This window comes from Ciconia boyciana, chromosome 1 (genome assembly GCF_034638445.1).
Source record: "Ciconia boyciana chromosome 1, ASM3463844v1, whole genome shotgun sequence".
NCBI lineage: Eukaryota > Metazoa > Chordata > Aves > Ciconiiformes > Ciconiidae > Ciconia > Ciconia boyciana.
In genome coordinates, this window is record NC_132934.1 from 138,228,756 (window position 1) to 138,242,617 (window position 13,862).

General features: G+C 41.2%; 1 protein-coding gene across 5 annotated transcripts in view; it reads left to right on the top strand.

Moving 5' to 3' along the window:
• The window catches only part of ARHGAP6 (Rho GTPase activating protein 6), a 339,527-nt gene that overhangs the window by 295,344 nt on the left and 30,321 nt on the right, over nucleotides 1-13,862 (top strand). For 4 of the 5 annotated variants that reach the window (XM_072849490.1, XM_072849493.1, XM_072849494.1 and 1 more), the window contains exons 3-4: nucleotides 548-619; nucleotides 10,322-10,578. In XM_072849490.1, coding sequence (XP_072705591.1) covers nucleotides 548-619; nucleotides 10,322-10,578 — 329 coding nt within the window. The remainder of the gene's footprint in view (nucleotides 1-547; nucleotides 620-10,321; nucleotides 10,579-13,862) is intronic. The other variant, XM_072849492.1, reaches the window with a different exon arrangement.

Here is a 13,862-nt window from a genome sequence, read left to right on the forward strand (position 1 = left end):
GCCAGTGTGAGTTCAGATCAGATGGGTCATGTGAAGGTGGTCAGCTATCACCCAACTGGTATGACTGATATGCAGAATGTATCCTGGAGTTCAGTCATCTTCCATCTGCAGATACTCCCTTCAGCTCTACACCTGAATCACAGTCTTGTGACCATGGATGAAGGCTAACCAGTACCTTTAGGTTTATGGTACCTTGCTATCAAGAGCATCCAGCAACAAATCTCCATTGTTAAGTCTTCAAAATTAGCTTTCCATTCTGCCACATGGGCTGTGTGACCATGCATGTGTAGGTGTACCCAGCAGCATGCAGTGGGTTACATTTTGGTTCCCCAGTACAACCTCGACATCTGGGTGAACAAAGCAGCACTCCTTAGGGCTGAAGGACTCTGACAGTCCCTAGCCTTTGTGAAATGTACCCCACGCCCTTCCTGACTCCAAGTGCCGTGGCCATCTCAGTCCATGTTCCTACAGCTTGTGCAGCAGTTTGTTCAGCATTCTTTCACTTCACTTACTTCCCTTTCTTTTTTTTCCTTTTCTCCTCTTACAGATGGACAAAAGAGGAAGAAATCATTAAGAAAGAAACTGGACTCATTAGGAAAGGAGAAGAATAGAGACAAAGGTAAAATAAAATTAGTAGATATTTACTGATTGGGTCTTAGTTTTGCGTATGAGATTTCTTTAGTCTTAAATGTATACTTTCTGGAGTAGGAGAATGTTACTGAGCTGATGTACTGCCTAGGTATTTATTTCCAAGTTGAAAAATATGTCTTATCTTTCCTATTTGTCATTAGTATAACCCAGATCTCTTCAACTGAAAGCTTAGTTCCTGGGAGAAAAGGAGGGGTTAAAGGCCTGCATCTTTTCTTCCTTGTTCTTTCTCCCCATTTTCACCATCCAGTGCAAAGTGTGGTCTGGATAACATGATCCAGTTGTTTACCTGCATTTGCAGTCTCCTCTTCAATTGCAAAGCATGTGAACCCAGCCCTGCCCAAGCAAGTCAGTTGGTTTGCTTTTCTTTTTTTAGCTCTAGGAAAATAGCTGTTGTTTAAAGTATATAAATGCTTCAGTGCTACTGATCAGCTGGGTTTTAATAGACTCCATGTGACATGGATTTATAGATACAGTTGGACTCTTTTGTTTGGACACTAATCAGCTTTGTGGGCTGGGTCCTAATCCACTGGACTTGACCTGTAATTTGCAGCCATTTGAGCTAAGTCTAGACATTGAGACCTGAAAAGTGTCTCTGAAATTGCAGTCTTCTGCATGTGGGTAATTGTGCACCTAATTTTATGTGCCCTCCTGGAACAGAAGTTCTGGAAAAGTGGTAGTAAAGCTCAGTATTAAAAACCCAGTTTCACAAACACACACACAAACACACAAGTTTTTAACAAGAGAAGCGATTTGGTTACTCTGATGTTACTGCTTGAAATCTAGTTTGGCAGAAGGATGTAACTTTGAAATTCCCTTGAAAAAATGAACGTTCCTACTTCAAAGTTACTTTAAGTATTTGTCAGGAAGAAAATGCTTTCCTTTTAATTTTTGTTTGTTTGGTGACTTCATATATGTGATTCTTGTTTTCTTGGTTTAAAAATGGCTATGGAAAATATTTGCATTAATCCTTCTAAAACTGAAAGTCCCCCAACACATTTGTTTGGATAAATCCAGTTGCCTCCCATGTTGGGTTGTGAGTAACAAATCTTTCATTTGTTATGAGAATTACTTGATGTAGGACTGAGCCCACAGGCAGAATAAGTCTTTGAGGAAGAAGTTTAATCATTTTATAGCGACCTTTGGGGAAAAATCCGTCTTGTACTGCTCCTGTCAATACATTTTATTTGTCTGCAGTGTAATTAATCAGTCATTATGTTGTTTAGTTTCCTTGTTTTTTTTTTCCCACAGTTCTCCATGCGTTTAAAAGTACAAAGCAACATGGTTCTGTGCAAAACCTTCCCTGCTTTTCAGTGCATTTGCGCTTTTAGTGCATGCCAGGTACTGATTTTCATAGCAGTCTGTGGGGTGCTCTTCTGCATCGGAAATGGCTAACCACTTACTGCCTTTTTTTTTTTTTTTTAATGTTCTGTGTCTCACAAATTTTTGATCCGCTGAGAGCTTTTATCTTTCCCCCCATATAGGTAGCACGACTTAAGTAGTCTCCTTTGAAAGTTTCTATTGAGAAGCTCTTTTGAAAGTTTAAATAAATTTTATCTTTTTATTCTCACATTTTCCATTGCAGTAGCAGATTTTAGCACTAATAAATTGATTTGATAATTTACCAAAGACCTAATTTTGTTGTGTCACCCAAATCTGGTGGATCTTTGCAATTGCACTTCCACAACTCCTCCAATGCCTCTTTGGTGCCATGCCTCGAGATGTGATAGCTTCCTTTGCTGATGCATACAAATGTTTATCCCAGAGTTGCTCTTTACTCCTCTTAAATTATCTGTTGCCAAAGATCTTTCAAACAATATTTTTTCTTACATTGCTTTGTACTCTTTTGTGATTTCCTTATAGCCTTGTTTTATTTTAGCTGACCTCTGTTTCCGATAATTAAACAACCATACTGGTTGAGCACTTACAGATGATATTATTTTCTGCTATTACATTTCTGTTCAGGGATTTTTTTGTGTGTGTGCTTCTACCTTGCGTGATAGCATTTATACTCCATTCTGTTAGTAAGTTTTGGGATATACTTTCTGTTTTCATTCAGGTGGATTTTCTGAGTGCACTTTGCTGTTTAGGGCTCAAGTAGTTGCCCACAGCAAAGGTCAGCACTTTGTACTTATTCATCCTTGTATATATTTATCTACTTCCTGTTTTTCAGCATTGCTCATCTCTTCTGGTTAACTATACCCAAGCATTTTTAAAAATCACTATGCTGATTCTCTTAATTTTAATTCCTTTTTTTTTTCCCTCCTTCTTTTAACTTCAGGCATTTCAAACATGTACCACTCTGCTTTTATCCTCTTTCTCCCATCTTCCACTGCCTTATTCTCATGTACAGAGTTGTCTTACACGCTCTCTCCATGTATAAAATATTATAGGAGCACCCCCTGAGGGGAAAATACCCCAGCACTACTCAAACAGCAGAATCTATATTTCTCTCCTTCCTTCAGGACCTCTATATTGACAGGGGTGTCGGGTTGGTCAATAAGGGTACAGAGGGCCAGGAAATTGGAAGGATGCAGGTTCGCAACCATGTTGTGTCAGCAGAGTGAAAAGAAAGCCATGTTGGCTCTTATTTGTTGCTAACAGCAAACATTAAGCAAAAATAGCCCAGATAGCAGCATATGGCACTCTACTTCTCAGGGTTTCTGTCCGTGGTTGTTTCTGGTGTACTCTTCTCTGCCCTACTGTGTTATTAAAGATCTGCCCCATGGATACTCGCTGAGCAGACTCTTAATCCATGACGGCAGAGGGGATGAGCAACCAGGAAGGTGCTGGATCATGCCATGTGGGCCGTTAGCCTGGCACAGGTGGTGGAAGACGGCTGGTTTGCTGCTGGGAAGCAGCAGCACCAGCATCTCCCCCAGCCTCAGGAGTTAGGAGGGTCAGCGTTGCCCAGCTTTCAGGTGATGAGCTGGCTCTGGAAAGAAAAATGTAAGGCCTCGTGTTGCTGGTGTCCGTAAGGATGAGCCCGCCATGCTCACATTGTGGCCAAGCCCCACCACCTTCCCTGAACAGTGGTCTTTGTGTCACCCAAAGTCAGCGTTAACCTCCCTCAGCGTGTGTGTCACAGTGAGCCGGAAGCATTGTCCTGGTCCGTTCCATGGTGTTTTTTTAACAAGCATTTCTACTGTTTATTTTATAAAGAGAGTATCTTCCATTACTGGGCAACTGGTCCAAAACAAACACTCCACACCGTGGACGTGGGTGTGCTCACACAAAAGGCCAGGGGCACTTAATTACCTACCCGGGCAGATCCCTAGTCCTCATGCCCAAAAGGAATATCTTCCTTCTGTTTCTTTTTGGTTTTTTGTGGGGTTTTTTTTTTTGGTAACTGGTCCAGCTGGACCATTGTGAGAAGGAAACGGCGAGACCAGGCCACAGGATGTTGGAGGGGAAGCAGGGAAGCGGATTTCCAGAACACTTTATACAGACAAGTTGCATCTGCCTTAACACAAACAGCGTTTCCATCCCTTCAGCATCACTTTTGTAAGCACAGTTGCAGGTTGAAGAATATATAATGAATTCCAAACATTTTGAGTTTCCTATATCCCAGCCTGGGAGACCCCACATACCAGCCCAAGTAACAGCCATGTTGTTAGGTCTTGCCTGGAGTACAAGCCACCTGAAAAGTCCTTTTTTGGATAGCAGGCTCCTGAAGGTTAATCCTGACCATCATGCAGCACCGTGTGATCCTGTGTATGGGTTGCAGCCAAAGATCACAGAGATGTGCCTGGCACAGGAAGCCACAGAGCTGGGGAAAAAGGTCACCATGCTGATCACCAGGGATGCACGATGGAGACCCTGCTGCAGGGCACACAAGACGTGAGCCTTGCACAGCTTGTAGTGCCTGTGGTCAGTGTTGTGTCTTTGTGTGGGGGCGGTTCCTGACAAAGAGCAGGGAGGACTTGTGTCCTTGGTCTTGCCTGACAAACCCTCTCCTTTAGCACTGACGTGCACTGAACTGCCCTAGGGTGTGGACTTCTGGAGTTGTTCTCTCTGGGGAGGTAGCACCTCTCTCTGATTTGTGCCCGACTGTTCTCCCTCACCCCACCCCACCAGGTGTCTGTGCTTTAAAAGCATGACCAAAAGGATATGGTACTCATTTCTTCTAAGACTTTTTTGAGATTGAATCAGTTGTATTTTAGGACTCGGTCCAATCTGTGGAGTTTTTACTTTCCTAACATGACATTTTATTTAGATGGACCAGTCAATCAACCTGTCTATCTGTTAAGAAAGAGTTTCAGCAAACTGTTATACTTCTGAAGGCCAACAAAGACACTAAAGTAGAATTGAATGCACTTTAAGTGAGATTCATATCTTTATTTTGTCCTTTTTGATAGGTACATCTGTCATCATCTCATTAAAAGGTGAAAAATTCTAAAACAAGTGTTTTTTCAATTGTTTTTACATCTCTAAGTGACTCACCAGAGCAGGATCTAGCAAAACGTGCCGGATGTAAACAGACAAAATAGGAGAGCAGCGCTCCACCCAGATATTTAAGCAATATTTTCAGTTTCTAGCATTCAGTGTCTTTGCTTTTCTCTACCCAGCCTCCTTGTTATTAATGGCCATCGTGACTCTCAGTTTTGCTGTCTACATATGTCTCCAAACATTTGCTTTAGCTGCTGACAAACAGTACTCAGGCTGGAGGAGCAATAAAATGTCAGTGCTGCTTGGAATAAGAAATTCTCAGGATGCTCTGCATGCTGGCAGCCGGGTACTGTTCCCTGACAAATTCACTGCTAATTTTGACAGCAGCAGAAGTGGAGCCTTTCGTCCATCTCCTGCCAGTGATACAGGGGTCAGCATAAGCATGCCTACTTGGAAAGTACACACAAGCATTCCTGAGAGAGATGCCTCCCAGAAAGGATTTCTCCTAGAAGATTTTATCAGTAAACCAGCACCATTTTGCCTTGGTTCCAGTAAACCCTGCAGGTGAACTAAGAGACCTGCTCAGAAACAATAATCACTTGTTACGTGATTTGTTGAGCAACTGAAAATCATCCCTTTTGCTGGTGTTTCTGTGTGGAATGTAAATACTTGAGAGGTTCATCCGTGGGGCCTTAGCAGAGCTGCTGGAGTTTCTGAGAAAAGGCCTTCCTGGTAACTCAGTGGCATATGGAGATCCAGCAGTAGATGTCTGATTTTTCTTTCATTCAAAATTCTTGAGAACATCTTCCATGTTTACTTCCCAGCCATGCGCAGTAAATTTAGAGGTATTTCTTAATGTTTGCATTTGTTCTTCAGTAATTCAACCTATCATGATGTTAGAATGCCTTGGCATAGCCCAAGAAGAGAGCTGAATAGATGAAGTTTCTTTTTTATTATAGTTTATCAGCAACGTGTTTTTCTCAAGCCTTTCCAGCACCCCACTATGCTTTTTTAAAAACTTCAAAAATGTTTCTCTTGCTCTCTAGGCATACGAAAGGTTTTTTTAAGCAACGCTCTGTCATATTTTGTACTGAAGTCAACTAAAGGACTGAAGAACATCACAATTTTTTTAAAAAAACAAAGACCTACCCACAGAAAAAGCCTAGGTAATTGCAAAGGCCTTATATCACTCCTTGAAGGTCAGTGAGCTCTGACTAGCTGGACAAGGGATTTTCAGCCACAGAGCTGATGCTGTGAGAACATTGTCTTATCTCGAGTCTTCTAGAGTTAGTGCAGGGTTTTGATGAACCTTCAGATGGAGGGAGTTTTGCTGTTCCCATTATGGATCAAGGTTTCCATTTTCCTTATTTTCTTGCTTCCATCACGCCCTCTACGGATCCAAAGTAATTAATTTCAGCTAGCAAAACAGAGTTACCCAGTCTGGCTAGCTGGGGAGGTTGACTTAAAGAAGTCCAGACTTAAGTCCAGACCTAAGTCCATTTAAATATCCCTTTTAAAGCATATTATTCTCTGAGCTGTCTCCCATTCTGTTCCAGTCATTTAAATAGAGGTAGTACAAGCACCTCATTAGATCTTGGTCATAAGGTTTTAGCAGCTCAAAACCAGCACTTAAGGTGTACTTAAGAAAAAAACCCCAAAGTGCTAAGGAGACTATCCAAAGTTGCTGTATTGTATGCTGTTCACTTTATTGACATTGAAAGCCTCATTAGGGTCTAGAGTATAGAACCTCACTGGTTCTTAATAGACTGCTATGGTTTGTGGGATGGAAACCACAATTTTCACCAGCTGAAACTTCAGAGGAGTTTTCAAAACTATACTTGGATGGGGTGGCATGATGCCAAGTAAGCTAACCATATGGGTCAACATCCTGGATATCATCATTTGATTAGCAAAGAAAAGGATTTCTGGTCACTGCAACTTTTATTTGATCTGGCTGGGAGTTTTTATGTGACATGCTGCTTTTTATTAGAAAATGCTGATTTGCCATCACAGAAAGATTTCTTAGGAACGTACCAGTTTTGATCAAAATTTTGTTAAGAAACTTTCCTCAGCTGCAAGACAGACTTTCTGGTAAAAGAAATTGTGCACCTCTCCAAAACAGCAAATCGTCTCCTGTGCCAGTAAACACTAAAAACCAGAATAGATCAAAAGTCAAGTCCTTGTATGCTGCTGTTCGGGCTAAGGGTATGACTCTGCGTTTCCACACTGATTGCCCAGTCTGCCAGGTTGTTTCATATTTTTACATGGTGCTTTCTGCAAAATTTCTTTTTAAGCTGCCCACTCTGGTGATTGAATAAGTGATCAAATTCTTGTTGGTTTCACAGAGAGTGACTAACTTGGTAGCTTTGGCACTCACTTAGTATATGTACAACAGACCAAAGTTTAAGACCCTGCTCTAAGGAACATTTCTTCATACAAATTAAATGTCTCCAACAGTAGGGATCTCCAGCCTACAGCAGAAAATAGGCAGTTGGAGCTTTTAGCTTGATTGTGAGACCAGAGCCTCAAACCTACACATCTTACATCTGAGTCAGTGCCCTTTCTTCCCCATCAGTGGGTTGCTAAATACTTTGCATGACTACAACTCTTTTTTCAATGAATCAGAAATGTCAAAAGGACTGGCATTCACTCCAATGGACATGACATTACCTGTCCAACAAGAAAATCATTGGGATCGAATACTTCTGAAGAGTGCTGGGCAAAACATGCTCCCCACCACTACCCCCCACAGCACACACACACTAGTTTTGGTGGGAACTTGAGGCTGTAGCCAATCTGCGGAGGGTGCAACCAATTCTCTTAATTTCAACAAACGAGCAAAAAGTTACCGGTTTTGCCAATTTTTTAACGTAATTACCACTGCCAGCCAGCATCACTTCCATCTGTATTTAGTCTGAAAATCAGCCAGTTGGTTTTCATCCAGTTCCCCATCTCTGCCAGACATTGAGAAATCAGAGAAGTGGTTCATGTCCTCTGAGAAGGAGGCCTACAGCAAAGCAGCCTAGAGCAGAGGTTCAGTGTCCTTTCACTGCTACACAGGCACGTTGAGCAGGAGCAATTAAAAACCTGGCATCCCACACCTGAGGGTTTTTAAGGAGGAGCAACACCTACCTCAAAATACCAGCCTTTACATAATGAAGTCAGGGAGAGGGTCATTTTAATGGAATTCCTTTAATGAAGCAGTGCTGAGATCTCATCTCCTGCTGATCTTGTCCCAGTTGATCCTAGTGCTGTAATATCAATGGCATCAGCATGCTGTTGGGCATCACTGGGCTGTGTACTGCTGTCCCGTCCCAATTTGAAGCACGAGTGTCCGTGAGCCAGAGAAATATTTCATGTTCAGGATTTCGTTTGGCTCAGTGGCTTTTCTCAGGAAATGTTGTGGAAAGACAGATAAATAGGGATTCTGGAGGTATAACAAAGTACCTGGTTAGACAGGCAGAAGGGGAGACATGTTGCATATGTGTGTTTCAAGTTTGTGGTCTTAAATGTTCATTGGGAAGATAATTCAGAACAGTAAAAAATTTTAATACTAATACTCTCAACATTTTATAGGCACACTCTTGCTGGGTACAGGAGGGACGGGTCTAACGCTGAACTCCTGGAACTGGCAATCCCCCCATGGCTTGATACCCGTGTGATGATATTCTTTCTTGTCTTAAATTAAACGCAGACAGTTTTAGATGTCATTCTACTCACAGGTCACCTCCAGACTTGCTTGATATGTGAGGCTCTGCTTCCTGATTTAGTTTTGTCTGGCCACCAAAGTTAGTTCATGTTTTAACATTTCATACTTCTAAAGAACAGTAATGTTTCTCACCAAATCAGAACAAAGGGCCCTTGTCTCTTTAGTATTATAGGCTAATAGTGTCCTCATTCAAGATTCATAAAATATACTCTTCTTTCCAATGCCTTACTTTAATCTTAATGATAATGCAAGCCTAGATAAAATTTGAAAGTGTCATCAAATATATAGTCAGACTTTAAGTCCCAGGAGGAACTTTGGCCTTTAATTTAGACAGCTGTGGCAAAAGAGAGGATGAGTATATAAGGATTATTTTGTTTGCCCTTTTTTGTTGTTGTTGTTCCTTTTTTCGTACTTAAAAAACAAAAAGTTGCTTTTAATCTCTGGTGCTTTATTTGTTGCTGATACAGGCAGGTCTGAAGCTGGAACCTAGGAGAACTTGCACCCATTTTCACCAGGATGAATAGAGTCTCTGGCTATTTTTTCATTTTATTTGAGCAAAAAACAATTCTGGTTGGCAGTCTGTCCCAATGGTTTTGGTTCTACTAATCTCAGATAGGTCTAGATTTGAAACTTAATGATGAGAATTTCAATGTTAATTGTTGTTGTCTGATTCACTGTAGAGCATTTTTCTGTTTTGTAAAACATTTGAGCATTTTACTGTGAGACCTGAAGTATATGCTGGTTTTGTACATTACAGTTATATTGATGTGGGATGGGATTATGTTCTTTTTGTTAACTGAGAGAAACCTGTATTATCCTGTGTTTCTATATGTCCCTATGTATTTTTTGTACTGTTACGAAGGACCTTTACAGGGATATACCAGTATTAAACTGGTTTAATCTTACCAGTATGTTAAAGCAGCATAGTTCTTGTATATAATTAAAACCATATCCTTGAAGGCTTAGTCTGAATAGTGGATGCACTTACAAGCTCCCTGTACAGGTAGGTGCATACCCTCCTGACCTGTAATGAGACCCACGCACGTGCCTGTACCCCTCGACTCTAGTGTCCTGCAGCATTTGTGAGAAAGAAACCTGGTGAAGGGGTCTGAAACATGAGGGAGCTGTGGCACGGTCCAGCTAGGCTCCCCAGTCTCAGGATTAGGTTACTGGAGCCTCTGACAGCCTTCTGCACCATCAAGATGTAGCCAAATGTGCCTGACTTTGGGTTGCTTTCAGTGGAAATTAAGATCTTAATTAGATCTGCTCCCAAGTGATTTTCCAAGATTCTGTGTGGTATATCTGTGTGGTATATTCTGTGTGGTATATCATGATCCAGCTGGAAACAGGATTCAGATACCATGGGCTACAATTACCTGGCACGTCTCCACTATTGTTTTATTGTTTGAATGTTGTTGTTATTATTATTATGCAGTCCAGTACCTCATTGGAATCATTATATATTTAAAAGGACTTCAGATTGTTGGTTTTTTTAACAGCTTAATAGTTAATTCTTTTTGTACTAAATAAATATCAAATGTTCAGTAAATACTAATTTTTTTGTTGTTGTTGCAGAATTTATTCCCCAGGCTTTTGGAATGCCCTTGTCCCAAGTGATTGCTAATGACCGGGCCTACAAGCTCAAGCAAGACTCTCAGAGAGAAGAGCAAAAAGATGTTTCAGATTTTGTGGCCTTTCTTTTGCCGTTCGGAACTAAAAGGCAGAACAAAGAACTTTCAAGCAGTAACTCATCTCTTAGCTCAACCTCGGAAACACCAAACGAATCCACTTCTCCTAACACACCCGAGCCAGCGCCACGAGCCAGGAGGCGTGTAAGTAGACCCATCACAATGTGGTGCATGCCACTAGGTCTGGAGGATCTAGCTGGAACAGGAAAAAACCCTGTTGTGCCTGTGGATTGTGGGAAATTTCTTCTGTCATGTTTGAACAGTCATTTTTTTTTCAGGTGGAAACCGGCCTGGTTAATACCAGAAAATTCTAACTGTAGTGGAAATCGTCTTTTTCTGGTGCTGGTGGGAAAAGATCACATGGACTGTGCAAGTCTGTTACAGATCGCAAAGTGGCAGAGAGATTATTTAGAAGTCTTCCTGTTCACTCCCTTTATCTACCTCCTTCTGTCTAGGTCTTTTAGATTTAACAAATTCCATCCATCTTCAACCTAATTTTTTCAGCTGGGGAAGACAAAACCTATGTGATTGATATTTATATGTATGCTTATGTTAATCTAGCTCCACAAACTTGGAAATAAATCTAACTATTAATCTCTATCCTAATATTAATAAAAACCCCCATGGCCTAATTCTCATCACGTCCTTGGTGGTAAGTAAGAAGTTGTCAGAATAAATTTGTACCAGGCTCTTTGAAGGACGTTTCTGCATACAGAAATGAAGATGCCTTTGGCAGCAGAACACAGTGTGGTGGTTTGGGTTGAATGTTAATCCTGCATGTAAAATAGGTATCTGGCTGACCATTTGTTTACAGGGTTCTGTTCCTTGTAAGTAAATTTTATGCTCTGAGCTTTCCAGTACTGCAGCTAGTAACAGCAGTACTGTTGGGGGGTTTTTTGTTACCGTGGGATAGAGGTTCTAGAATTACTGCTTTTTAATTTTGTTTGCAATGGAGGGAGAAAAAAAAAGCATAATAAAATACTTTCAATAAAAACCCCTGTTAAGTAATCTGAGAGAGAATTTGGGGTACAAGAACAGACTCTGGAAAATAAAATATTTTCTTAGGATCCTCACCTTCTTTCATCCCTAGGATAAAACCTGCTTCAGAGAAATGCTATGTAGGGCTCTTCAAGCCACAGTGTTAAGAGGGGTAGAACTGGAGTAAATTGCAAATTAAGAGAAGACTGAAGAGCCCCATGACCTGCCTTCTTTCCCTCTAGCTGTCAGCTGAAGCTTGAAGTGTCTACATTCTTTCTGCAAATAGCTGAGGGCATGCTATTTGAAGCTGTTTGCATTCTTATATACACATAATGCACATCTATTAGCCTGTCCAGACCATGTGAACAGGCAGTTGTGTTCACACAAAAGTGCAAAGTACACTTGAATGTAAGTGTGAAGGGAAACCCGCCAACTTCTTTCAGAATTTGGCACAGGCAGTGACAAAAAATAGAAATTAACTGTATACACCCATTGGCTTCAGAACCTGTTTTCATATGAGGGAAGGATAATTCATGTGTCCAGATATGGGTCATCTGCTGTTCTTCTCACCAAGTGTGATAAGATCTCTGACATGCATTTGACCAGCCAGCAAGCAGAAGGAGCCTGGATCCTTGGTTACATCCAAAGGTTATAGCTCCATCAGGACCAAGTTCCTAGAAGCCTGTGGGGGTTTTGCTTGTTTGGTTTGGTTCTTTGCTAATACCAGGATTGCAGCTTTCAGGGTGTGGAATTTGAGCCTTTAGTCCATAGTCATGAGGATGCAGTAGCACGTGGTTCACCTACAGAGAAGTAAGAGTAGATTAAGTTGGGCAGTGTGACGTGGAGGTAGCTGGCATCTTCTCTCAGGAATGAACCTCAGTTATTCAGTAATGTACTTCATGAATTGACAATTATTTAACATTAATATCAACTCGTGTCCCATATCTTGTCTGTCTTTGGCCTTTATACTTCTGCTTATCAGTGTACTTACTCTACTCCCCTGAGGTTTTTTAAGGGATGGTAAGGAAGCCTGCACTTATCTTTTCTCTTGGGCAGTGTTGCACTGTTTATTTTCAACTATATCAAGGCAAATGCTTAAAAAAAATTTTAAAAATGATTCATTAGTACATGCAACTGATACAACCAGTTTCTCACACAAATACTACACAGACATCTGGAGTGCAGTCCTCAAACTTAAATTGGAGGGATTGTTTATCACTGTGCCATTCACTTCTTTGCAACTGTGTCATTCGCTTCTGTGTATCCCAGTGAGTCTTCAAACACCCAGCTGAGGCTTTCAGTAAGGGATATAAGGTAATGCTGGCTGCAGAGCTCATAGTATGAGTGCTGTGGTTATCTCTCCTCCAAGAGCTAGACAGAAGTCACTGTTGCTGCATTTTCTGTGTAGGATTTTTGCCCAGCAGCTTGAAGTTGAGACCCTGGTCATCCAGCAAGGCACTTTCTGTGTGCTTATTATAGAAAATATTCTGACTCTCTATTAATATATTATTTTTATATATATATTATGCAGCCAAAATTTATTCAGGTATTAGGAGCTCAGTCATACTGCTTTACTACTCAAATACCATAATGTATGGAGTGAAAATGGATCCGCCATGGATAGTACTTGATCCCATGCACACTCTGTAATATTGCTCCTCTTTTCAGAAGAGAAAAGCCTTCTGTAACCTTTAAAAAGTAAAGAAAAGCTTCATCTGGCCTTCATTCCACACCTGTCCCTCTGGCCTTCATTTTCTTTTTGTTCTTTCCATCTCCTCTTTAATCTCCACTTTCCTTTATGATTCTGTGTGCTTAGCTTAAGACTTACCCAGTTTTATTTAGATTTTGAGCTTGTCATGATGGAGCAGGGACTGGTATCCATTATGTGCAAAGGTAACGCCTAGTAGATGGAACTTGATTTTTCTCTGGTTGCTGGGCATTGCAGTCTAAGTAGCACTGTGTCTGTGTTAATAGTTCTGGAGTAGTGGGCAGCAATGTGCATGATCTCCTGCATCATTCCTCAGCAGTCATATAGGTCTGGCTGAGTTTGAGCTGGATCCGTGGAGTATGTTGGTAGTATTTTCCTGTGCACTTTGAAATTTAAAATCAGAGCTGTCCTGGATTTGGTATTGCCAAGCAGTGCGGTACTTCAGCCACTGATCTCAAGGTCACCCTTCATAAAGCCAGCTCAGTGCCTCAGTTAATCCACAACTTTGATAAAATGCCCAAGGATAATGGTGAACTGACTGTATTTACATCTATTTTAGGGATCTGAATCCGACTTAAGTGACTCTGTGATAATAATGTTCATGAGGTGAGGATGCTTAGCAGACAGGGAAGGACCAGTTAAAGGCAGGGTATAAAGGAGGGCACCTGTCATACAGGAACTGCCTGCGAGCTGCAGCGGTGAGGATGGTGTTAGGCTTGTCAGTGACAGTCGAATAATTTTG